Raw genomic sequence first — 26,410 nt, 5'->3', positions numbered from 1 at the left:
ACCACCCCTGCGTTAAAAAGAAAAAACATATGAAAAAAAATACTGTCACATAAAGAAAGCAATTGCACCCATGTCTATGTCTTTGTGAAAATATATTGGGAAGCAGATATTATCTGCTTTTACTGCGACAACAGATGCTATCTGTTGTCACAATACACATCAATTTCAAAGGAGAAAAGGGCTTCTTTGACGTGTTTGTGGCATAGTATTAATTCTGTCGCATGCGGGCGTACTGAACCTTTCCACACTTCTCTATACAACTTTTACAGCTCCTGCAAAACGCTTCCGGCATGCGCAGGTATCTAATCAGCCTAATTTGAGGTGCATAACTAATTACCCATACAGGAGTGCCTGAAGGCCTTCATGTTGTGTACGATCTAGGATCTCTGCCAGTGCCGGTGGGCTACTGTAAAAGTGAACGCTGTACTGAGCAATTATCAATAGTATGGCTGTTCCTATTTCTATAGAGTACACTGGCTAGCCCAAGGGCATTTACCCAAAAGATAAAAGCAGCACATTATCTACTACCAACTGCAGTACACTGAATCAATTAAATACGTCAAACAGTTTCTGAAACATCAACATGCTCTGTGCATAACTCGCATAATACCTACCTGACAACATGGAGAGGCTGCCAAGATATCGTAGGTATACATTGTCCCCAACTGGTGCCAGCTGCCATCCCATCGGGATTTACATTTGATACAGATGATCTTGTGAACGCCTTCTAAACAGTCTACACAAACCGCATATAGGTGCATAAGCCTTCCTGCAGGAAGAAAGCAAACGGTTACTCAGGCAAAAATTAATGAATCAGTAACCGGCGCAGCTGCTTTAATTTGTATACATCATTTGTATTTCAGAATGCAGACCATACTTTGCGGTTTCTCTGAACCAATTTTTGGAAACCTTGTTACCCTGCATGCACAGCACTACAGCATCTTAAACAGGATGTCAGAAAGTAAACTCACCCAGCACATTAATACCCAGCTACATGAAGAAGTGAGACATATTGTAAAAAATATCTGCTTTCAATATACATTCAACCACAACAATTGAACTCATGGTTCAGATGTGCTCTATGTTTTGCAGAAATGTGACCATCCAGTTTAGGCACCTCTGCCTTCAGTGGGTTAAGCACAGGCACTCCTCCGCTAAGGTGAAGGAGAGTAGCCGCACTAGTTAAAATGCCCTTAGTGAAAAGTAAAATGGTAATAAACATTGTTACTACCTAAGGGTATGCAGTTCCTCTTGTTGTGGTGCCTAGAAAATAAAGTCAGTAGACCAAGCCACCGTTGTTCGTAATAACAAACTTGGTGGTGTCTGATGTGAGAAAGAGAGTGGAGAAATTCCTTCTTTCAGAACTAGGGTCCTCACAAACCCAGTGAGCTAGGTGTCATGCATGGACCTGCTCCTCGTCGGGTTGGTGCTGCAATACCCAACGGGCATCCCTAAAGGGCCTCTTTAGTAGAGATCTTTTGTTCCTCGCTGTATGATGCGGTGGAGATGTGTGGCCTGTCGTGTGTAGATATAGTGGAAAGGTGATTTAAAAGAAGTAAGATAGTCCAAATAAAACTTTTATTCTGGATGGCTATCCACCTCAATAAAACAAACAGAGTGGCAGCTTGTCTGACACAAGGGTTCAGTTTAAGCTATGCTCATCTCTCTAGGTCAACATGTTTCATACCTAATGGTCAGTTTGATCCGTGGCAATGGAAGGACATCCACAAATTTAATAAGGAGACAGTCTATCCTTGGCTAAGGGATGACTATACTGCATCAAGAAATGGATATTCATCTGATGAGGGCACTGACCCGAGTAGGAGGGGATCTTCCAACAGTGACTCAAGTACTGATAGCAGGGGTAGCAACACCCAGAGAAGGGGTAACTATCCTCCTTACTCCAACTACAACAATGCACCCCATATCAGGGACCACAACCACCTCCCCCCCTTTGGCAGTTCCCTATGTATCCTCAGGGCCAACCCCAATACTATCTGATGGGCAACCCCCCTTTTTTAGGCAGAGGCTGGGGCAGAGGAAGAGGGCGAAAAAGAGGGATGCAAAAAGGAGTGCAGTGGCAAGACCAAACAACACACACTGTAGAGACCAGGAGCCGGACCAGGGGGAAAAGGAACTAGTGGTCAACTTGTCCCATAGGGCCTTGACTGAAACCGAGAAAAGAGTACTCGAGAAAGGACTAGGCTATGTACCAACTCCTAGATCCGGTTCAGGGACACGTGTGAGATCCATGAATTTTTCAATAAAATCCATTTGAAAGCCTTTTTCCTTGACACACCCCCTGTTAACATTGGAGATTCATGTTTGAGGAACCCCTCTACCTTTACCCCTAGCAAAGGGATATTGCCCCCTGAAATACTGACGTTTGAGAAGGCAGTACTGAAAGATTTGGCAGGGATCCCTACGGGTAACCCGTTCCATAATTTATCCAAAGCTGAAGAAACATCAGCACGGTCATTGGCAGAAGACTTCAGTATAACCATAAAGCAAGCAGACAAGGGAGGGGCCACTGTGATCCAATCCACTTCTGACTACGATCATGAGTGCAGACGTCAACTAGGCAATATACTAGGTATTATACTCCGATTTCTGAACATCCCACTACCAGACTCAAAACTGAAGTCTGTAGCATGGTCTTTGAGGCTGAGGCCAATGGGTGGATTTCCAAAAAAGAAGCTGATTTTCTGATAACAAAGGATCCAAGAGTGCCCTATTTCTATACACTCCCAAAAATCCACAAGGGCTCAACACCAGTGCCAGGGAGGCCCATAGTCTCAGGAATAGGGTCACTCTTGGACCCCCTTTCTTAGATTTTGTGACCACTTTTTACAGCAGATAGGGACAAAAATCCCCTCGTATGTACGTGACACAATTGACACCCTACGCATCGTAGATGAAATACATGAGACGGACGAGATCAACCTTCTGGTCACTCTAGATGTAGAAGCATTGTATACAAACATTCCCCAGCGTGCTACTCTGACGGCCATTAAGTCATTACTCATGAAGGAAAACTGGACCTCATCCACCCCGGTTTCCTTCATCATGGGGTGCGCCACACTGGCATTGACTGAAAATTACTTTGAATATCAGAAACAACTGTTCCATCAGTCACAAGGTACTTCCATGGGAAGTAGGTTCGCTCAGTGAAGCTTGTCTATACATGGCCACCTTTGAAGAGAATGTCATCATGAATACTAATAACCCCTACATTAGTAACCTAACCTTGTGGAAAAGGTTTATTGATGAAATTTTAATCTTCTGGAAAGGCGACCGTTCAACCTGTGAGGAGTTCTGCAAATGGCTTAACACACAGAATTAATTTTTGAGATTCACACGTACTATCTCAGAGACGAGTATACCATTCCTGGATCTGAACCTTAGACTTGATCACACATGACTGAGCACCACCCTATATAAAAAACCCACGGATAGGAACAGCCTACTACTGTACAAGAGTCACCACACTTGGGCCATTAAAGACAATCTTCCCGTTGGACAGTTCCTTCGCATCAGGAGGAACTGTAGTACTATCACGGACTACAGGACTGAAGCAAAGGCTCTGGAAAATAATCTAAAACAAAGAGGCTATCCAGAGCGTCTTGTCAGGAACTCCTTCAAAAGAGCCCTGAAAAACCCTAGGGATGCATTTTCACATACCACCCCAAAAGAACCCACTGAAACCTTGACATGCCTCACATCATACACACCATAATCCACACGCATCAAGGGGATCATTAAGAAACATTGGGTTATTTTTATACAGGAGACATGGAGATTCCTACGCCTAGATTTGCCTTTAAGAGAACTAGAAACTTGAAGGATATCATTGTGCACACAAGACCTAAAACTGTGAACAACAACGCACAGAGAACACTTTAGGACCTTCCCCCTGTCACAGGGCATTATTCTTGTGGCACCTGTGTGGTCTGTGAACAGACGAGAGCCAATAAAAATAACACTGTGAGACACATTCACCTGGACTTTAAGAAGTCATACGAACTGTAACACCCCCAAATGCATATATCTGGTGATATGCCCCCTGCGGAAAGAGATATGTAGGGATAACCATGAGAGCAATCAGGGTGCGCATTACAGAACACAAGAGCAACATAAGATGCCATAGAGTTACAACCAAGATGTACACCCACTACAAAGAGCAGAGACATAGCCCAGAATCTCTACAGTGGCTTGTTCTTGAAACCCATCCCAAAATTACCCAACATGCACTATTCAGAATAGAACATCGATGGATACACCGTCTGTCCACTGCTCACCATGGCCTGACAGATGACTCCATGTTGGTCAGGTTCACCTGTGCCAATTCTAAGGTTTCCATACACATGCATGACCCTTTAAGTCAGCATACGAATGACACCTTGTGTACACCACCACACTGTGCAGAAGAGATGAGCAGACGAGGTTGAGAATGAGTAGAATATATGGATTTGTGCTGGATAATTGAATGACATAATCATATGTCCATTATAACGGACGTCTAAGACATGACGGCACACACATTACGTACGAGAACTGAGCTTTTATAAATATCACACGGGGTCCCTACTTTTAACAATGGGAAATGGGACAGATTACACCACACTGGGTTTACTACGGTCGTAATACCATACATTATACCCCACCACAAGATGGCCGCCGCCGCCAGTAACATTACTGTTGAATTTCCAAAGCCTAACACACTATGACGTGATCCGGATTCCGCCCCTTACTGCACGTGACCCGGAAGAGTACTTCTGCACCTACGAGGGACTGACACATACTGATCTCGAGCCGGTGATGAGGGGTAGGTGATCCAGCCTTGTTTCACAAATGTAAGGGTGAGTACAAACGGACCACTGGATTGGGCTCGAGAGCTTACCTGACCAGGCCCGCAATGTTTGTGGTTGAGCAGGTGAACACGAGATTTAGGATACCGCTAAACCGATTGACCTGACAGTGTCCTGGCGGGCGGACTAGGATGAGTGTGGCTGGGATATCGATCCCGGATGGTTGTTGGGCCTACCTCTAGTCAGGTGGTGCCGGACGCTGAAATGCCTAGTGCCTCAGACATACTCCAACCGTGGTCCTCCCACAGGGGTGACCGCTGGGTACCATTAGGAGCCGTTGATTATTGGATGTGCTCTCTGTCTTAACCCACACAAGAGAAGGTGATTTGAGTGAGAATGGGATTTGAACCATTGTCCCAACGACTCCTGAGTCTTCACCTTCCTTACCTCACATGTTTTACAGGACACCATGCTCCAGCTGTCCACTTGATCCGTCGTGCACTGACTGAGGTGTCACTTTCAATCTAGAGAGGTGAGTTGTGCAACAATCTGTTCCAACATCACCATTGAGTCACTATGAATGGAGTATTTTACCCTCACTAGCAACATGATTAAGATTTATGAGTGACTCACGATTTCCCTTGAGTGAAGCCCCCTGGGAGAGACAGTCCTTTGGTTTTTATACATTGTTTTAACCTGCCGCTAAACTTGGTATTTAAGCAATGCCCACCCACCCTTTTTTTTTTTTTTCACATCACGTGCCTAGGTTTTTAAACTCACTTTAATGATTGCATTAAAATAAAGGAGGCGATTGGAGAGAGAGTGAGGGACACTGTGTGACCCGAACATTGGTGTTATAGTTGTGTTTCCATTTCTGTATCCCCTTCATCTTTTTTAGGTCACTGAGCAACACTACAGAAAACTTTACCAGTAGTGTATACACGTGGTAGGTAGCAATCAGCCCCAACACGAGGTATAGATAGATTCACTGAGTAGGTCCTGAAGAATTGCCACAGATCAAACTGACATTTAGGCATGAAACATGATGACCTGGAGAGATGAGCATAGCTTAAACTGAACCCTTGTGTCAGACAAGCTGCCACTCTGTTTGTTTTATTGAGGTGGATAGCCAGCCAGAATAAAAGTTTTATTTGGACTATCTTACTTCTTTTAAATCACCTTTCCACTATATCTACACACTACAGTGCACACAACCCCACTGCATTATACGGCGAGGAACAAAAGATCTCCGCTAAAGAGCCCCTTTACGGGTGCCCGTTGGGTATTGCAGCGCTGACCTGACGAGGAGCAGGTCCATATGATGATGCATGACACCTAGCACGCTGGGTGTGTGAGGACCCTAGTTCCGAAAGAAGGAATTCCTCCACTCTCTTTCTCACATCAGACACCACCAAGTTTGTTATTACGAACGACGGTGGCTTGGTCTACTGACTTTATTTTCTAGGCACCACAACAAGAGGAACTGCATACCTTTAGATAGTAGGATCTGACTAGGCACTTAAGCTGGACCTCAATAAAAAGCCCCACAGTCCCCTCTTTTGTTGACTGAGGAGCCGGGCCGCTGCTGACTGGAAGCAGCATAGAGGAGTGATGGGCCGGGCACTTTAAAGTGTGCAGGTCTCTTTGGCCGCTGTCTTGCAATGGCCAGCCAAAATTGCGCACTTTAAGCCTCTCAAACCAGCTGTCTTAGACAGCTGGGCTGAGACCAAGCAAAGGCCTCTAGTGCTCTTTGGAACGCTGAGAGAGCCTGCTCTATCCAATCCTGGCGCTGCTCTCATACAGCATGCTGGAGGAGAGAACAACAATGGAGCGAGGAAGGAAGGAAGTGACTTATTTCCTTATTTTTTTTGTTAAATTATCTCGTCTGTATGTATCCCCAAGTCGCTACCGTTTTTAAAGTTAAACATTTTAACTTCAAAACAATAATCTAATGCATGTCAGCATGATGTTCATCTAGTTTACCGTTTTGCCAGCCTCACTACTCTCCATTGCAGGCAGCCGCCACTGGGGTTAAGGTATGTGGTAAACAGTCTTTAAACATCTATATTTTCTGAGTGGCGACAGTTACAGAAACACCAGTAACAAAGAGGGAGCATCAGCTGCACTTTATGAGCGATCAGTTTAAGATTGAATGACTTCAATATTAACTTAAGTCTGATAAAACAACAATACTATTACCATTAGTACTACTGATAACGCTTGTTTGTAAACAGCACTTCGGCAGATTCTAAGCACTGTACATGACAGATGTAACTATTTTCCAATTAAATCGTAGTAAATTTACGGAACTTGGCACATCTGAAAGCTGATTTTGACTTCCTAGGATTCAAACTTGTGATCTGCAGATCACAGCAGATGTCAGTGCCACGTCTTAATGCAGTGCGCTATCCCACCATCTATGTACACGTCATTCACATGTCACAGAATAATGGATTCTAGCTAGATTGCATCTCAAAATAGATCAACCAATCAGGTGTTTGTTAAGCGCAACTACTCACCCGTAAGGGTCTCAAGGCGCTGGGGGGTGGGGGAGGGGTCGCAGATTCCAGTCCATCAAGGAGGGGGTCTGTCGAAGAGCCAGGTTTTGAGTTTTCTTGCAAAGATGGGGAGCGATGTTGTCTGAGGTGGAGCGGAAGGTCGTTCCAGGCTCTGGCCACGTGGAAGGAGAAGAAGCGGCCTCCCGATCTGATCTTTCTGGTGCGAGGGACCACGGCATAGAAGAGCTGGGCTGATCGTAGGGTCCTTTGGGGTGCGTGGAATTTGAATCAGCTGTTCAGGTATGCTGGTCCGGTGTCGTGGAGGGCCTTGTGAGCGTGGGTTAGCATCTTGAAGGTGACTCTAGCTTCGATGGGGAGCCAGTGGATTGTGAGCAGGTGCTGGGAGATGTGGCAGTGTCTTGGCAAGTTGAGGACCAGTCTTGCGGTGGCGTTTTGGATGTTCTGTAGCTTGCGGGTGAGGTTTTTGTTTATTCCAGCATAGAGTGTGTTGCCGTAGTCGTGCCTGCTGGTGACCAGGGCGTCAGTGACGGTCTTTCTGTGTTCGAAGGGGATTGTAACTATTAGCTACCAAGCCTAAACCTTTATTATCCGAAAATGTATTGAGTGAAAAATCACCACAGACGGGTTAATGCCATTATATTTGCAAATTAAAGAGTGAGCCATTCCAGTTTTAAAAAGTAATTTTAAGAGCCACTGAAATGTGCCTGTAAACATGGAATTACTGCCCCGTCGGTCTCTCCCCCTCCTTCATTCCCTCTCTATTCATGAAAAAGTTCATAAATGTGTTTCACTGAATATTTTTAAATAAACATATTAAAGTATGCTCAATGCACACAGGGTACACAGAAAATGTAGGTTTAATACGGACGGTGAGGGGAGGACCTGCACCAATTGTCAGTACTCTGTAGTTGACAAAAAATAATAGACGGGCCGAACCTAGGTTACACAAATCCCAGCCCGGGGATGCTTGTGTAATAGTACTTTACCATATGGGCTTCAGGAGTGCTATTCCCTGCTCTGGTCTCATGGCTGTCACTCTCTCGTTAGTGCACATACACTGTACAAGATGCCTATCACAGAGCTCAACACACAGACGTTCCTGGTTTCTAATGCCTGACAGGACGAGACTTATGTAGTGCCATGACAACTATGCACATTGGTAATTCTTCTGATAAGTATTTTAACTCACGAAATAAGCAGCATAATTAAATTCCACTTAAGAAGGGCCAAATCTAAACTAATCATGATTGGAAGTATATCTTTCAAGCATGATCACACTTTAGCTCCAGTTTACATTGCCAGTGCAGTGAGCATGCCTTACCTGCTCTGACAGATGCTTGTATGAAGGAGACCTTCAAAGGAAATATGCTCAAGATGGAGCCACATAAAAAGGGCAGCATTACCTTCCTGCACAGAGGCTTGTGCCATAGAGCTACTGCTGCTTCCCAGGCAGATTCTTCAATGAGAACACCACAAGATCCGGTGCCAAGTGGAAATCACATCGAAAACCAACGGGAAGGCAGATGATGGGCGTCTCCGGCGAATCCCGCGTCGAGTAACCGCAGGAGACCACATGGCCCCTGTCTCCAAGCTGATTCCAATGCCGGCAGCGAGGTGAGGAGACGAGAAGACGCAGAGGCACCTAAAGCCTGTTTGCAGCTTGCATGCCAGGCGAGTGTGCTGCCCAGGACATTGCGAAAGCCCTTCCTGCTCCTGAACCGACCCCCATGCTTGGAGGGGGGGTCTGTGGAACAAGAGAGTACAGTAGCGGCAGAGGGCGATCTACTCAGCTGTGAAGTCGGACGGAGAAGGGATAGAGGACAGGCCGCTCTCTCAGATTGGCAACTCAAGGTGAACAGGCTCAGAGACATTCTGTTTTCTGTGTTTTTACTGCTGCTGCCTGGGATGCCTCAAGAGGACTCTCGTTGAGCACTAATTCGGACGCTGTGGAGTACTGTTATGCTGGCAGGGAAGGCAATGGGAGCTGAGCCCTGGGGAAAGGAAAACAAACAGGAATTGTGGTGTGCTTATGCGAGACTCAGGCAGACATCGTCTGGCTCTGTGAAAAATCAAAAGGATTATTAACTGCTGGCAGGCGCTATGGAGCTGTGATGGCTCTCTCTGAAGTGGTGAATACTACTAGGCAGGCGCTGTCATAGCGCTTAAATCTACCATTTATTTTTTTTAAGGTGCAGGTAGTACTGTTTTTTGATGGTGGGCAGCAGCAATTTATCATCTCGCCCTTTGGTGTTCGTTAAAGGGTTGAATCGGAGTCTTACTGAGAAAGCGGTAAAAGAAGAAGGCATATAATTTTGCATATAAGCTTGCATATTTGGATGCTATTGGGACAGTTATCTTCCCTATAAGAAAAATACATTGCAGTTTGGCTTTTATGCCCTTGTCATGATGGGGAGGCATTTAAAGATTGCTTATGTAATGGCTCATGGTGACTCAAATGCGGGTTTTAAATCTAAAACTTGAACAGCTCAGATGAAGACAACTTCAGCAGCAGCAAGAGCCAAGCAGTCGCAAAAAGCTCGCAGACGGTCAGCCTCAATATCAAGCCCTCTGAGCTCAGAAGAGGATGTGGTGGACCACAGAGTGGGGGTTAAATAGGGGGAATCAAGCTTTAAGAATTCCTCAGCAAGACAGGTCGGCTGAGGAATTTGACTCTGAGGGGCTACCCCCGGCTTAATCTGGCTTAGCCAGTAAAGCAGACATTTCTAACAACAGCTGGATAACAGGAAATATAGAGGAGAGGTTGAATCAAGAGATCTCAAAGGAAGATTCTTCTAGCTTGTTTCAAGAGAAAACCAAGGAATACCCATTATTGTTCAAATCTCCAATATCCTCATCGCTTGCACAAGTTCAAGAGCAAGAGCCCGTCAGTATTATGCAAGTGAGTGTGCCACAAAGCGTTCAAGCTCCAACTATGCATCAGATTGTATTGGAAAAAGAAAAGGGGACTCCTCAACTCCTAGAACAGCAAAATGGGGTCTTAATGTACGGTCAGCCTCTATCCTCCATCTTGGGTAAAATTCCAGAGGAAGGACCTCAAGACCTGGCTCTTCGACTGATCCAAAGCTGCCCCCCCCCGCCCCCCAGCGCCTTGAGGCCCTCACGGGTGAGTAGCGCGCTCTACAAACCCCTGATTGATTGATTGATTGATCGCCCAATATGATATCAAAACTATGTTAAATCTTATCCTGGAGGAGATATGTGAGCTTTAAGCAACTCAAGCAAGCGAGATAGCAGCATTGCATCATCGCATGTCAAAAATCAAAGAGGCAGTTGGTAGCTATCCCGCAAGAATGCAAGAGGCCGAATCCCCGATGTCCCAGCTGGAAGATCAAATGAACACGATGCAGCACCAGGCTACTTTGGATAAAAAACAGAAAATCTTACTCAAAAGTAAACTGGAAGAGATGGAAAATCACTCATGACGCTCCAAACTGCGGCTGATCGGGGTTCCATTAGGTGTGAAGGACCACAAATGCATCAATGGGTCGAGACATTTATCAAGGACAATGTGCTGCCGGAAATCTCAGGACCCAGACCCCAAGACTTTAGATCACTTCTGGAACAACAAGACGAACCTCTGCCAAGGAGAAGAACCAAGGATGCTGTAGGAGTTGGACGGCCCCCCTGCCAGTGTGCTGTGTTGCTGGATTGGCCTACAGTGGTGTCTTCAGTGCCAAGGAGAGGAGAAGGAGCTTTCAAAGAGCTTTCATCATCTTGCAGAATATTACTCCAAGGGCTTGAACTTGTGTCTGCCTCCTGCTGAAGTCTCAGGGACAAAAGACTTCACCACCAGCTCCCCTCTGAATTTCCTTGCCGGGAATTCTGTCTGCAGACGCCTGCGTGTTGCTGGGAGCTGGAAGCGCGACTCAACGAGAAAAAGCGTGTCACAGTTGCAGCTATTGCCGTTGAATCCCCAGAGAAGCGTGACGCCGCCGCATCACCAGAGAAGCGTGCCCTCGTCAAAGCTGTTACCCGACGCATCACCGGAGAAGCGTGTCGCCGCTGCAGAGGTCGCCGTTGCATCACCGTAGAAGTGTGTCGCAGGTCCTGTTACGGCTCCAAAGTTACAGAGTTCGCCGCACGGCTGCCGGGCGTGCACGCATCGGTCGTCGCATGAAGGGCGCCATCTTATCGCATCAGATTGTCGCATCGCATCGAGGTGCCATCTTGTCACATCGTAACCGGAACGCAGTACGAGAATCAACGCATCACCTCCTCTCTGGTAAGGACCAAGCCGCATCCCGTACTCTGCGCAAGCATTGAAGCGTGACGCATCATCTCCCCCGAAGCAAGGGACCGACGCATCACTACCCCTGCGAACCTTTGGTTTGTTTTGCGTTACGCATCCAGGTACTATTGTGAGAAACGTGTCGCATTTATCACCAACTTGAACTAAGTTACTTCTACCATCTTTAAGTCTATTTTGAGGACATTATTGTGGATTTTTGTCGATTGTGGTCTTCTGTTAAGTCTATATAAAGAATACTTATTTTTATAAAACCTGAGTGGTGTCCATCTGTAGTGTTTTCACTGTATTACTTAAAGTGTTCACAAATGCTTAACACACTGCCTCTGAGATAAGCCTGTTTGCTCGTGCCAAGCTACCAAGGGGTTATCCAGTAGTGTAATCCCCTTTCCCTGACTTAGAAGCAAGGGTCCCTATTTGGTCAAAGGTACCTACCTCTGCCAACTAGAGATCCCCAGTTCTAACAAAGGGCATAGCAGCTCTATTTTTGGTCTGGAGGCTTTCAAGGCCACCCTGCGAGGACAGATGCACGCTTTTTTTGCCTCACATTCCAAGACTCGGAGGGCACAAACAGCGGAATTGCAACAGGCAGTTGATACTGCTTTAATGCACGGAAATAGTAGTTGGGGACAGCGTTCGGTAGCCAAGCAGGAATTGCAATTGTTTTTTATTTTCGAAGCAATAACTAGTTCACAGGCGTTCCAGCAGCGTGTATATGAAGAGTCAGAAGGTGGAGAAACTGCTCGCTTGGTAAAGCAGAATTAAGCAGGAGGCCGCAGTAATAATAGAACTGAAGGAACCAGAGTCAGGGGTTTTGGTTACTGACAAGGAAAAGATCGCAAAAAAAAAATTCTAGACCACTATCACAAGCTATATGCAACAAAATATACACCTACAGCTGAGGCAATAAGCCAATATTTTGAAGGTATCAAACTTCCACAGCTGACAATTAAGCAGACAGAGGAAATAAGTGCAGATATTACAATAACACAAATCAAGAGCTCCCTAGCCTCAATGCCTGTTGGGAAGGCCCCAGGCAACGATGGCCTTCCAACTGAGTTTTATAAAGTATTTTCAGAGGAATTAGTACCTTTTTTGGTAGAACTTTTTAATTTCGTGAAAGCGGGGGGCGAAGTTCCATCTATTTTCAAAGAATATACCATAACTAGCTTTGTTAAAAAAGAATAAGAGCCCTAAAAATGTTAACTCATTAAAGGCCGATTAGCTTGTTGAATGTTTACTATAAAATATTAATGAAAATTTGGGCAAATCGATTTTCTCCAGTAGCGCAAAAGGTGATCCATAAAGATCAGTTTGGATTTGTGTCAGGAAGATATATGTCATCAAACACTGGATTTAGAGTTCAAACACTAGATTTTTTTAACAGCAACAAACTTCCCGTTTTAATAATGATGGTCGATGCTGAAAAAGCATTCGATCTAGTTAACCGGGATGCGCCTTTTGTTATGTTCTTAGAAGGTTGGGATTCCCAATCCAAATAATTCATATGCTAGGAAACTTATATCAAGGGGCCCAGGCTCAAGTCTTTATACATTCTCGTTTAGCAGGAAAGATGGATATAAAGCGAGGAACTCGCCAGGGCTGTCCACTATCCCCGCATTGTTTACCTTTTTTATGGAACCACTCGCTGGTATTTTAGGGCTAATAAGGAGGTAAATGCACCATTAGAGGGCATGCCAAAAATTAAACTGATTGCAGATGATATTATTCTCTTAGACCTGAGGAACATAATATAAAAAGAATGCTGACAGAGTTTATGCAGTTCAAATCTATTGGAGGATACAAAATCAATCATAATAAAACTGAAACCCTGCTACTCAATGCAGGCTGCCAAATTCTTCCGAGTTATCTTCAACAGCAAGGCTGCCTCCCAGAGCCAATTCGATATATGTTACAAACTGATATGAGGAACTTTTTTAATTGAATTATGGAATGATGGTTATTAGGATCAGAAATGTATTTGATAGATGGACACTTCTTCCACTTACATTAATTGGTTGGGTTGCTCTTATAAAAATGTCTATTTTACCATTATTAATTTTTCTTTTCACAAATGTACCGGTAAAAATTATTATGTTGTAGTTTAAGGAGTTGGAAGCAATGTTTTGTCAATTTATTTGGAGGAAAAAGGTGTCAAGGGTAAAGTATTCAGTACTTCAACTCAACATTAGTCAAGGGGGATGACACTCCCCCAAGTTCGAACTTATTAAGAAGGTACTTTTTTGGATATAATGGCTCGCATGTTAGATGCAAAACAAGGAGATGATGGACGGATCGCTGAAACTTTTCAGACACTCACCCCCAGTCATAGATCTGGGTTGAATCCATCATCGTTCTTTAGCTCACTTCCAGTTCAGGGAAGACCTGGCTTGGCAGTTTGGGCTGGACTGTTCCTATGAGGCACAGGGTCAAGACTGATTTGCATATAGCTGGGTCTGAACTGAGGTGGTGAAGTGAGCTAAAGAAAGATGATGGATTCAACCCGAATCTGTGACTGGAGGTGGTTATCTGAAACGTTTCAGCGCTCCGTCCATCATCTCCTTGTGTTTGCTTCGTATGTTAGATGGCAAGGCATCGCTGGATAGTTGCGTGGATAAAATGGTGCAGGAAGGAGAATCCCAGATTCCGGTTTTTATTAAGACCACGAAGCTCCCAAAGAAAACTAAATATAAGACACTACATGAGTTTAGGGTCAGACTACGGTCATTTTATTCTCTGAAGACTCAGACAGCAGGATATGAGTATTTGAAGCTTATAGAATGCAAAAATGTGGGTCTGTATATGCAGAAAAGCTAGATAAGATTTTGGGAACGTAATGGTTTTAGAGAACTCGGTCATTTTATAGCAGGGGGAGGTTTCTAAAATATCACGAGATGTGTGGAACACGTTGCAAACCCATTTTGTTTAGGGTTTTTCCAGATTATGCAACTTTTGAAAAATACTGCTCCCATCTAGTTCCGCTCCAGTGCCCGTACTGGCAGCCTTCTATAGAACTAAGCTAAGGGAGGGGTTGGAAACTGGTACAGACATTTGCAGAGCCAAAAGGAATGTTCTATAGTAATAAACATTTTAGATAAAATTTCCCAAGAAACACATTGCACTTTTCCAGAGCTTGAGTGGCAGAGGATTTCGCTGCATGGCAATAAGGCATTAAGAGCGTCAAATTTGAAAAGAATGGTATTTCTATCCCACTTGATGTCTTATTATACACCAAGAGCTTTACATATGATACATACAGAAATAGAAGACAGGTGCTTTCGTTGTCATCAACTGTGACAGGGGGGATGGCTCCATATTTTTTTACTTGTCCTCTCTTAACCAATTTTGGGAGAAAGTGTTCTCCGCCCTCAACAATGGCTTACAGAGAAAATTAAAACCAGAGGCAGAGATAGCACTTTTTTGGGTAGAAAGGCAGACCCAAAATGTCCAATCTCCAGAGGACAGGAAGCATTTATAACAATATCCTCTTTAATGGCACAGTCCCTGATCCTTCAGAATTGGAGGACAACTAAAGTCCCAGTTTATTTAAACTGGCATAAAAAAATGCTACATACAAAAAACATTTGAGGAAGCTTATGCAAAAATGGTAGGCGGTATTAAAAGATTTTCAGTAGTTTGGAAATGTATGGACAAAGTAGGAGGTCAAGTAGTGAATTTAATCTTGATGTAATAATTATGATATTAGTGGAATTGTTGAAAGCATTGCACTTTATTTGTTAATATCTCATGGCTATTCATAGGCAGGTACAATGAGGAGGGAGAGCTAAAAGGAAATTGGGTCACGGGTTACAGAGGTATGATGAGGATGAACTTTATTGGAAAACAGATAAGAAAAGCAGTTAAGGAGAGTTAAAAGTACAGCACTTTAGTATGAAGAGGGATGTTAAACATTTGCTTCTACATAAAGTCTATTGCCTTGGGATAAGAGGTAAAGATGAACTGATTATTAAGGAATAGGAGATCTAAATGTTATGAACTAGACTTCTATGTATTAAGATGAAATTTATAGTCTGATCATGTATAAAATAGTATGGGCAAAGCTGATGCTTGTGTGGTTTTGGGGTCTGGGGGGTTTATATGCATTTTAGGGTTAGCTATCTGCCCAATAATTTATAATCATTATAGATGTGTTTTTCGTGGGGAATAATCAAACTGACCCAATATTCCAATGAATTCATTTCTCTATTGAAATGTACTATATTAATAGACTCTGTATAATGTTTTGGAAAAACTCATATTTTAAGCTGATCGGGTATTTGGAAGGATTGATGGCACTGCACTTTATTATCTGCACTTTGGTTAGGCAGTAGTTCTATGCCTTCAAAGGATGACATTTTAAGAAATGGCTGATTCCTGGTGTAAAGTATGAAGATGTATTTGATTTTACGAGTTATAAATAGTAATATTCATTGTGATTTTTGATTCTGTACGTTTTTTTGTTATAATTCTGATCAATAATTTAAAAAAGAACACCACAAGAGGCAAATCCAGAATCTAATTCTAGGAGGCTGTGAACGAAAGCTGCAAAAGGAGACACTAGAGAAGACGGGCTGTGAAGTGGAACATTAGAAATACTTAGTACAGCTTCTATGGAAGAGAACATCATTATTCCAAGATGGCCAATGGAATTTGCACGCTGGTGTGAGGTGTCCATCTTGGAATGGTTTTTGTTAAAGCCCAAAAAAAACAATCATTCCAAGATGGGTTCAGTGCATGTGCACACATGAGCAGCAGCCATCTTTGAATGAATTTTCTTCAAGCAAAAAAAAAAATTCAAGATGGCCATCGTGCCAGTTTAATGTTCATTTACCATTTAAAGAGAGGGGGGCAGTGAACTGAACTGTGAATTCAAAATGAAAATGTCTGCCTTCACGAGGACTTTTTTAAGAATGAGCAGGGGCCCAAAGCATCTTGAAGAGCACCATATTGTTATTATTAACGTAAATCATCTCTTGAAAAATGTGTAAAAGTGATGGGAAAAACTTTAAAAACAACTATTTCCTGCCTCAGAGGAAATATTGCTTTAATAAGCCCCAGGAAAAGTGTGAGAAGTATTATGGTAAGAGTGATGCCACAGGTGCTATGGTATTACCACAGTGATTCAGTGTAGAGTCAAAATACAAGCGATACAAGAAAAAGGTCCAATTAAGAAGCTGAATTGCTGTGAACTACAAAAAAGTTGTGTTGGGTTGTAGTTGATGGATCAAGGAACTCCCAAGCAAAAGCACCTTCTTAAAGTTTAAGATATGGAAGAGGTTATAGTTTAGAGATGCACTCAATGCTACAGCAAAGCCAATGGGTTTAGTCTGGGCAAACAAATGCAATTATTTTGTAATATTTTGTTCCAAGCATATGTCACAAAAATAAAAGAAAATGCGCCACCATCTAAACATGACAATCATATGTATTGAAAAAATATATATATATTTTGTTTTAACAAAGAACAATTGCACAAATATATATATATATATATATATATATATATATATATACACGCACAGATATGAGTACATAAAGGGACTCTGGTCAGCCCTCTTCATTTGTTGGTCTGTTAGCTGTCATTCAAATTTTGCTTCCGTGTACCACAGCAAACCGCATCGGTTAACGGCCCGTCCAAATAAAAACATTTGCTCTCTTGTTGTCTGAGTGAAGGTCTACTTTTTTCCTGGTCACTTTCACATGCACCTAAAAAGGAGTGCTAAGGTGGTAGGATGGGTGGACAATACTTTTTGTATGTCTAGGCTTTCCATTATTTGTCCTTTTTTATTTTTAGTCATCCTTGTGTGTTTAAGCCATTTCTTCAAATTAAAGTAATTTACAGCCAATAATATTTTTTAGCACCAATAACAATCATATTTTTCGGTAACATGGAGAAAACAAAAAGGGTTTCTCCATTTACCTGCTATGAAGTACACATGCAGTGCTATTAAATATATATAATTTGTTTTAATCAGGCTGGTCCATCGAGACAACTGATTTACTACATCAAAATGGAGAGGAATGGGTATTAACGCTGGTAATGAAAATGAGACAATGGAGAGAAGTAAACTTTTTAGAGCAGATAGCCCCCTTTGTGGATTCAACTTAGGCAGTTTCTTTTAATTACGATGCTAAATTCAAAGAAATGCAGTAAGCATCAGTTTGGAATGGACTGTCCAGGATTAAATACTTGATTTCTAATGGAAAGATCTGTACTTCCCAATAAAAAGCAGGAGTATGTTGTAATGGTCTCCAAGATTAATTAAAACATACAAAAAACACATAAGAAAAATGATATACTTTTTTGGTATTCTAGAGAAAGAAGAAGGGGAGGCAGATGTCATGGGGAACTTTATTCAGCCGAGACACATTTTATAGAGTAGGAGATCCAATGAGCAAACTCTAAATAGAATGCATGAAGAAAGAAGACCAAGCAGATTATTAATAACTGCTTCCACTTTTGAGATCAGGAAAAATATGTTCACTTGCACACAATACTAGGAATACCCAGGCAGATCGATTCAGCTTTGGGGTTCACCCGACTATAGCAAGAGAGAAGTAGATAAGATAGTGACAACTGCCACAACTGATGTAGGCAGTTCTGTTACTGCAAAAGCACAATTTTCTAATATGCTTAAAATATAGTAGGGTTAAAAACAGAATGCATTGGACTAGATACTCAGCGAAGTGAGAGAGTCTAGAAAAGTCATGGAGCAGCAAATGGGCACCCTCACCACTACTTTCACTCTGCTTAAGGCAGATCACAACAAATTAGCCACCACGATGAAAGACCATTCCCTCACCCTTGATGAGATGGTGCCGCAACATAAAGAACAGGCAAAATAACTGCAATCTTTTCAATAACAAGTCACCGGGCTTGTGGAAAAGATGGAGGATGCAGAAGGCACAGCCTGACGCAATAATATACGTGTCATTGGTTGATGGAAGAGACGCGAACATGACTCGAGAATTATTGTATTCAGGGCCCAAGGGAAGGGGGTAGGAGTTTACCGGGTTGCAATTGAAATGTCACCATTCACGTCATGGCTGTGTTTGAATGCAATAATGTGTATAATGTTGAAGATTTATACTGGACTACATGGCTGGGATGATACTGTATCATGGAGTTAGGCGTAACAAGCTGATGATCATTGTATAACACTTGTAGAACGGTGACAAACTTATCTTGTGCGCTACTAAATAAAAAACCCAATTAAGTTTGTTTGAAGGAAAAAAAAAGAATGCAGATTTTAAAACTATAAGATACAGCATTTTTCACACACAGTCTTAAAATATAGCTAGATATGAACTAATGCCAATATAGTAATTAAATTGTTTGACTGCTTTTTCTTTTACAAGTTCTGGAAAAATTGTCATGAAAAGTGGAGTCTTTACACCCTAGGAAGAGGATTTTCCTTAAATAAAGACCTGGGATCTAGGGTTATAAGAATAGTTTTTTTAACAAACCTGAGGTCTGGGGCACCATTATATAGGTGTTACCCACCTGACATTATAGGAACAGTAAAATATGATGATGCACAGAAAATAGTCAATTAAAATAAGAAATGTGGGAATATTAACAAAACAATTATGTTTTGTTAATCTTATGAGGCAATAAAGACTGAGAAGACCAGTTTAATGTCAAGCATTTCTTAGACATTGTGGTTTTTACTTCATGTTGAATCCTATACTGGATAACTAGTGGATTCTAGCGCCAGAGACTACCCTCAATTAGTTCAACCATTAGCCAGAAAATGGATGATGGGAATAATAGCACATATTATTTACTGAGCAGTGCTATGAGAGAAGCTTTTTCTGCCTTTGGATCTCTTCTGGACCTATATCATATCATTCTGTAGTAGTAAGGATTTTAGTTAACAGGATTTAGAAATCCAGCCTTAAAGAGCTGACAAATGTAATGCAACTTAGAAGACCCAAACAAAACTAACTATTGCAAAGGGTACTTATAGAGAAATGATCATGGAGTTAAAGGAAACTTACTGTGTTCCAATGCCCAGAACAATGGAGCAGTGTTACCAGGCCGTAAGTATCAGCACCACTATAGTAGAAATGAAACATCACTAGATTGCTTTGTTCAGTTATGCTTACAATTTAGCATATTGAGAGTAATTCCGAGCAGAAATTCCAGACTATGAGGATCCCCGATTACCAAACATAACCTCTGCTGTATCTCTACATAACACAATCAATATCACAGCCTCAACGTCGTGTGTCTAATATACACTCGATGAACCGAGCCCAAACAGCACACTGCGTAAAGAAATGGTAGCATGTGTGTATCGTACTTTATTGGCTGCTGTGGTTTCTCCTTTGTACACAGGTATTATTTTTCCAGCCCATAGATTATGCTTGGAAGGCCATCTTGTCCTTAAGAAAAACTGTGCAAGGTTAAGAAGAGGATTAGAAGAGCAAAATCGCCAAGAGTGTGCAGTCCTTCAGGATACCGATCCCAGTTACTGAAGGCAACAGGATAAAACTAATAATGAGTCCAAACAAGATCTACATCCCAAAATAGATGGGGCTTGTGCCCCAGGTGGAAACAACCCATCAAAGTGATGTTCAACTACAGAAGTCTGGAGGAAAGATGCAAGCTCTTGTTGGCTCATATGGCTCATATGGAATATAGATGGGTCATGCAGGCTTCCATCGGGATACTAGTCGCTACCAGGTGAAACACATGAGAAAGCACATAACAAAAAGGGGTTGTCTCTCTAACGATAGAATCCACTGACAGAAACACAACATGTAGATCTCACTTTCTTCTGATGCGCTACAAAAGCAGCGGTGAGAGAAAGAATGCATAGGGAGGTGATTACATATACCCTGTACTACCGCTTTACTACCTCAGTACATTTGTAGCTCAGATTGTCTGTCTGATGGAAAGAAGAACTAGTAACCAAGAAGTGTTACTCCACAGAATATAGTCATTTAAAGATTTAAAGTAACATGACAACTGTCTCAGGCCACAGCAATATAGTGCTATTCTGGCTAAGGGAAAGATTTTAAGGCACTTATGCAACTGTAAGAGGGTAACAGACTTGAACTCGCAGACAGCTTGGAATTTACGGAGTTTACTGAGACCAGGGTGGATCTTTTAGGAACACTGACATTTTTTATTTTAATAGTTGGAAACACAATAGCTATAAAAGACACATGTATTGACAACTACTATAACTACTATAATAGCTCAAAGCTTGATGTGCATGAGACATTGAAAGAAACGTTTTGTTAAACTGAGGTTATTCAACCCCAGGAATAAAAATGGAGTTGAGTGATGCATGTGGAGGTTCCTACAGAAAGAACCTAACCATATAAGTACACAGGCCCTAGCATCGTCTGGAATCCACACCAAGAAACCATCTGAGAACACCAGAGATAAGGAGGCTCTCCTGAATAATGGCCGAGTCTACACAACATAAATATAGTGATGTTGAATAAATATTAGGTTGCCTACCAGGAAGCACCCACAGTCATCTCGGTGAACAACTTACATGTCCAGCTAAGGCAGACACGAAGTCTATGAGAATGTAATTGTGTTTGAGAGTGTACGGTCAGTCCTTAAGACCTGCCTGAAGGTCTTGATGGCCAAGAGCTTCTATATGTGGGAAATCACTTCTTTCAAGATCAACTGAAGCTAGAGAAAGCGAAAACTTAAGCTAAAAATGAGAAGACTAAGTAACAAATTCAGTGAGACATCCTTTCAAGAATGCAGGAACATACCCTCTCTCCAACATAGGGGTCATGATCTGCAAAGCTTGATCCTGAGGAGTCAAATTTTTGCGCTTTGCTCCAGATGCTGCATTTAGGTAACCCGGGGAAGATCTGTAGGTGGTCTTTGACTCGCCCAAAGGAAAGCCTTGAGTGGTTCTCTTATATACAACATTACCACAATTAGGTTGCATTCTCTCCAGTTTCTGACAATAGAAACACCCACTGTGAGGTTTTACAAAGAGGTTCAAGCAAAAGAGCTGAGATAATTGTCTGTCATAGCTACTACCCTGCAATGATCTAGAAACTCATCCATCTATGATAGCTGGTCCTTACATCTCTCCTCGTTCCAGTTGTTGCGGTAGCCACCCGGTGAGATTAAATTCAGAAGTGTCTGCCTTAAGCGGAGGCAGGAATCTGTTATAATATCTCTCAATGGAATCAGCCAGTGTTTGAATCTTGTTTCGTCACTGCAACACAGACACGACACACAAACAACCCAGAGAAGTAGAAGAATTGTAAGGAAAGTCAGAAACCAGATTTCTGTATTTCCACTCCAGTTTGGCACATCTCCCTGGCCACTTTGATAATGTCCTGTTCGCAAGAGCGTGCAGGTTCTCTAATTCCGAAGGGACGATAAAGCCTTTTCTTGATCGGGCGGATTTAAAAAAACTTACATTCAAGAGTGGTGTCCCCCATGAAAGTAGTGAGTCATGTGGCAGTTACCTTCTTTTTCACTTACAGCTCTATCGCTGTCCAATCTGAGGCATCCATCTAGGGCCAGGACAACTATGGGCCTGTCAAGAAACGTAAAGGAACGCAGAATAGAGGGGTGAGCTTTCCCAGAGGGAGAGGGGCCCTCTGGAACACAAGTTTACATCCTGACTCAGATTGCTTTTAGGAAGGTGTACAGTATGAGACGTTTTATGAATGTCCGGAAAGTACATTCGTTTTAGGCCCTCAGCATGTCCAGAGAAGAAGATGAAAAGATCCCATTGTGCATACATGGACCAGGCAGCAAACCAGAAAGCGGATATAGCCAACGGTTGTCTTGGGCAGGGAAATCTCTATTACAATGTCCCTCAGAGGTTTGCAAACTATATGGTGGAATTCTCTAGAATTGTAATATCAGATCTGACATCATCCACATTGCCTAGAGCAGCCCTGAATGCCTTATCCTGGAGTTGACAAGATGGTAGAATGGGGCAGCCAAAAGGACTGGTTCTCAAAGGAACGCAAAAGGGAATGCATATCCTATATACCCAAGGGCTACTCTCAATACAAAGTGCACAATGGGAAGCTGAAAATGTGTTCTTTTGTACCTTGGTTCCTCTTGCAGCGTGTCAGCACCTAAATCCTAACACATCTAATTACCCGGTTTAAACCCCATTGCACAAATTCTTAATAGTGCATTTCTGCCCCACTGACAGGAGGACTGGGACACTAAAAGATGGTGAAGAAACGTCTGTGGACAATGTTGCTCAGTTCCTCCAACCTTGAGGCCGGTTATCCTAAGATTATGATGGGGACGGAAGTACCACTGCTGGATATTTTAACAGAATAAAACGCACCTTCCTCTGGCAATGACAATATCTGATAAAACTGAGAGTAAGATAAAAATGTCTGGAACTTCACCAATTGTATCTGATTTGGAATGCACTCCCTTTTATTTTAGATTCCAAAAACCGATAGCACCACTGAAAATAGGGAAAGTAAAATATCATTTTAAATCCTCTCCATGCCGATATGTTGGGTCTTACTTAAATGCTGAAGTCTCTGCCTAGCCACTGCCTTGTGTTACTTGAACCCTGCCAAGAGACATGCACTGCATTGTCTGAAGTTAGAGGGATCCAGACAACAGGAGTAAATCTACAAATAATGGGATATCTGGCGATTAACTGGGGCTTCTGTGGCATGTATTATGGAGGGTGAAGAGGAGTCTGGGGAAGGGATTCACATATAAATTGAAGTAGTTATGCATTTTCTAGGACTTAGAGCATAAGCATGCTCTACGAATGTGGGACACAACTTTCGCAATGCCAAGAATATAGAACAGAGGTCACGGATTTGTTCTTCTGCAAGGAAGGTCTACCTGTCGTAAAAATAATGCTAATGACTGCAGACACTAAAAAGGACAAGAGGATTCCTCACTTGTGGTCATAGAAGAGAAAGGTGCCCCATCGGTTAAGAAGCATTTGCCGAGATCATGGGGCAGTCAGTGGTTAATGGGCAGAACATGTGGCCGACACTGCGGTGCTCCACTAGCACCCAAGAGCCTCAGGTACTACTGTACTTCAACTGGGATAACCACAAATATTTCCTGAGTACATTTGACTCTCCAACGGTAGCGAGGGAGCGTAGTCATGCTTACTCAGGGGTAGTAGAGACTTTGGAACTCAGATACTGTATAACATAACTAATTACTCCAAGTCATCTACAGCTGGGCCTGATCCCACAGTTGGTTAATGCATCCACTGCTAATATGCGTGTTTGACCTCCATGGTCACATGTTCAACTGGAATTAGGCCAGGAAGTGCTGCTGGATTCTCATCCACATTGGATGGTCTCCTTCACCTTTAAATCAAATACTTGCTATGAATCAGTCCTTTTTTAGAATAAATCCGGCACATTTGCTTCCAATGAGGAGGAACTCAATGACAGGAAAGGATTTAAAAAAAAGAACATTTATAATATCTCTAGAATCAAACTACCTGGTGTTAAGTGAAAATGCCCTCATTATGAGTGGCCCTGGAGATGGGCTATTATTTCCCCACCCCCGGGTTACCAATACCGGAGGCCCCGTTAACTCTAGGGGGCGGGGGTAGGCTAATGCATTCCATTACAAGTTGGACCCTCAGGGGTCGCTAAGAAAGTAGGTATTACGTGGGGAAATAGGTAATTTGGGGTCCGATTCTCCCGGTAATGCCTCATATTATTAGTGGACAGCAGTAAAGATAGTGAGTAACCCCATCAAGAGCGTGGGATCGAGAGAAAGAGTGAGCTGACAGAGAAGGACTCTATCGTCATCAATGCTTGTAAATACCCTCAGCAGGCAGAGGATCTCCTCAAAAACAAAATATATAATTGGTGGACAATGACCTTAAACTCTTGCTAAATATAGAGTGCTCTCGTATACAAATGCTAACAGCTAGCTGCTTATTGCACATATTACACAACCATTTCCAAATTAGGTTGTAAAGATGAAGTTATAATACTCTTTTCACCATCATATCATAAATCAAGTAAGGAGGTTGCTTCCTAATGCGGTGACTCCCATTTCAAAAGTAGACCCAGGTGTTATTTTCATTATGTCGGCATAATTTGGCGTAATTTCGGGAATTTTGCATTGCAAAAGATATGAATAACATCAGAGTTTAAGCCCTTACTCTAGTTTGCCTAAACAAGATGTGAGTTAGGGTCAAAAGCCCTTTAGTGGGAGCATGCAAACAATGCAATCGACGTATGCCAAACGCGAGCACCAGTTGTTGAATGTGTTTGCATTTTTACCCAAGTGGACCATTCAAGCTAATTTTTTAGCATGAAATTGATCTTTTTTATGTTTCTTCGGGGTTGCAATGAGTAAGTGGCATTAAGAGTGAGGTTACTGAGCATACAGTATCAACTTCGTCTCGTGCTTTATCACTTTGGTTTGGGATTTTGGAGTGAAAGCGTTGGTGTTCCTTTGTCTAAAAACTGCTACATCCTCTACCCTTGAAACTTCGAATTTGTAATATTTCTGGAAAATCAAGTAATTCCAGTGGAGTTCATTGCAAAATGTTTTTGTTGGCAGGCACTTCGTATTTTGTTGCTTTTTTATTACGTTTGTTCATTTTGTTTATTTTTTGCTGATGGCCTGGAGTTTAAGTTAGGGAGGAAGCAGGCAAGCCCATTATAGATTAAGGGATAATGGATATTTTTGAATGGTGGAGTCCTAGGGTTAATACTATTTCCACATTTTCCTTGTGGTTTTGTTTAATTTTGTCCATATTTGCCTTCACACTGGTGCATTTTACTTATTGGGGTCTAGTCTGCTGTATGCCTTGGCAGTAAATGGTCATGTATTTTTTCACATTATCACTGCTTGTGTGTTAAGGATATTTTTTCATTATTTTAGGAGCTTGTGGATGGCCTTCTATGCGTTTGCATCCCAAATTTAGATTTCTTTCTTTGCATGTGCCTCTTGGTGTCTAGGGAAGTGGTGGCTCCAGAAATCCAGGGCCATGTAGCTACACATTTTCCTTTGTTCTTCCCCATGTACTTGCCCACCATTTTTGTTTGCGTGTTTCCATTTTGCTGTGCAGTTGGATTTATTGTTGTCTCTTCACTTGTGGTGTACTAGGCTCACACACAGGCCACATTACATTGTGGGGTATATTTGTGCAATAAGGAAGGAAGGAAGGAAGGGAGGGATGGAGGGAGGGAGGTAGGGAGGGAGACACTGTCAGACGCAGCCATTTTGTTGCACCAGTGGATGTTTCTGTTAATTTTTAGATTTGTTTCTCCAATATATTTTTTCAGTTATATTTGTTATTGTTAGCGGCATACTGCAGTAGGTTGCAGTATACAGTTGTAGTTTTTAATTAATGTATTTGATGTTTGCCCACCTCCCTTGTGCACTGGAGGGATACCAGATATTAATTTATTCAATATTCCCTACCTCCCATGTGTGCAGATGTGCAAGAGGATACTACTAACTAAGCCAGAGAGTGGGGGGGCGTGGCCAACCGCCCAAGATGGTGGACACGACCTGGTAGGGCTCCGGACTCTGGGGGGGATTATCCTGGGACTAAACTGTGCCGCGGGATGTAGCTGCTGCCCGGAGAGTTTCGTCGGTCGCCCACTGCTGTCCATCAGACGAAATTGGCTTAATCCCGGAGAACCAGGGACGGAGGATGGAGATCGCCTGCGGGCGCGAGGAGTGCGGCCGAATTACGGAGAGTCGTGGGAGCGGAGGAAAATGCTGAGGCCCTCGCCGCCTACGACTGCCTGAGTCCTGGCGTTTGGAGCCAGAGGCGGTGGTTGTTTCTAACTGCCTGGGATTGGACGGCAGCCGGAGCGGAACACCGGGTAGCTGGATCGGAATACAG

General features: G+C 42.8%; 1 protein-coding gene across 1 annotated transcript in view; it reads right to left on the bottom strand.

Annotated features, from left to right (window-relative positions):
• HECA (HECA ribonucleoprotein granule regulator) overlaps positions 1-26,410 on the bottom strand; it is a 210,594-nt gene that overhangs the window by 55,379 nt on the left and 128,805 nt on the right. Inside the window, exon 3 of the mRNA XM_085612473.1 lies at positions 615-769. Within this exon, the coding sequence (XP_085468599.1) occupies positions 615-769 (155 nt within the window). The remainder of the gene's footprint in view (positions 1-614; positions 770-26,410) is intronic.

Source organism: Triturus cristatus, chromosome 6 (assembly GCF_964204655.1).
Source record: "Triturus cristatus chromosome 6, aTriCri1.1, whole genome shotgun sequence".
Classification (NCBI taxonomy): Eukaryota; Metazoa; Chordata; class Amphibia; order Caudata; family Salamandridae; genus Triturus; species Triturus cristatus.
Note: the sequence above shows the minus strand (reverse complement) of the source record. Positions and strands in the feature narration are given on the sequence as shown.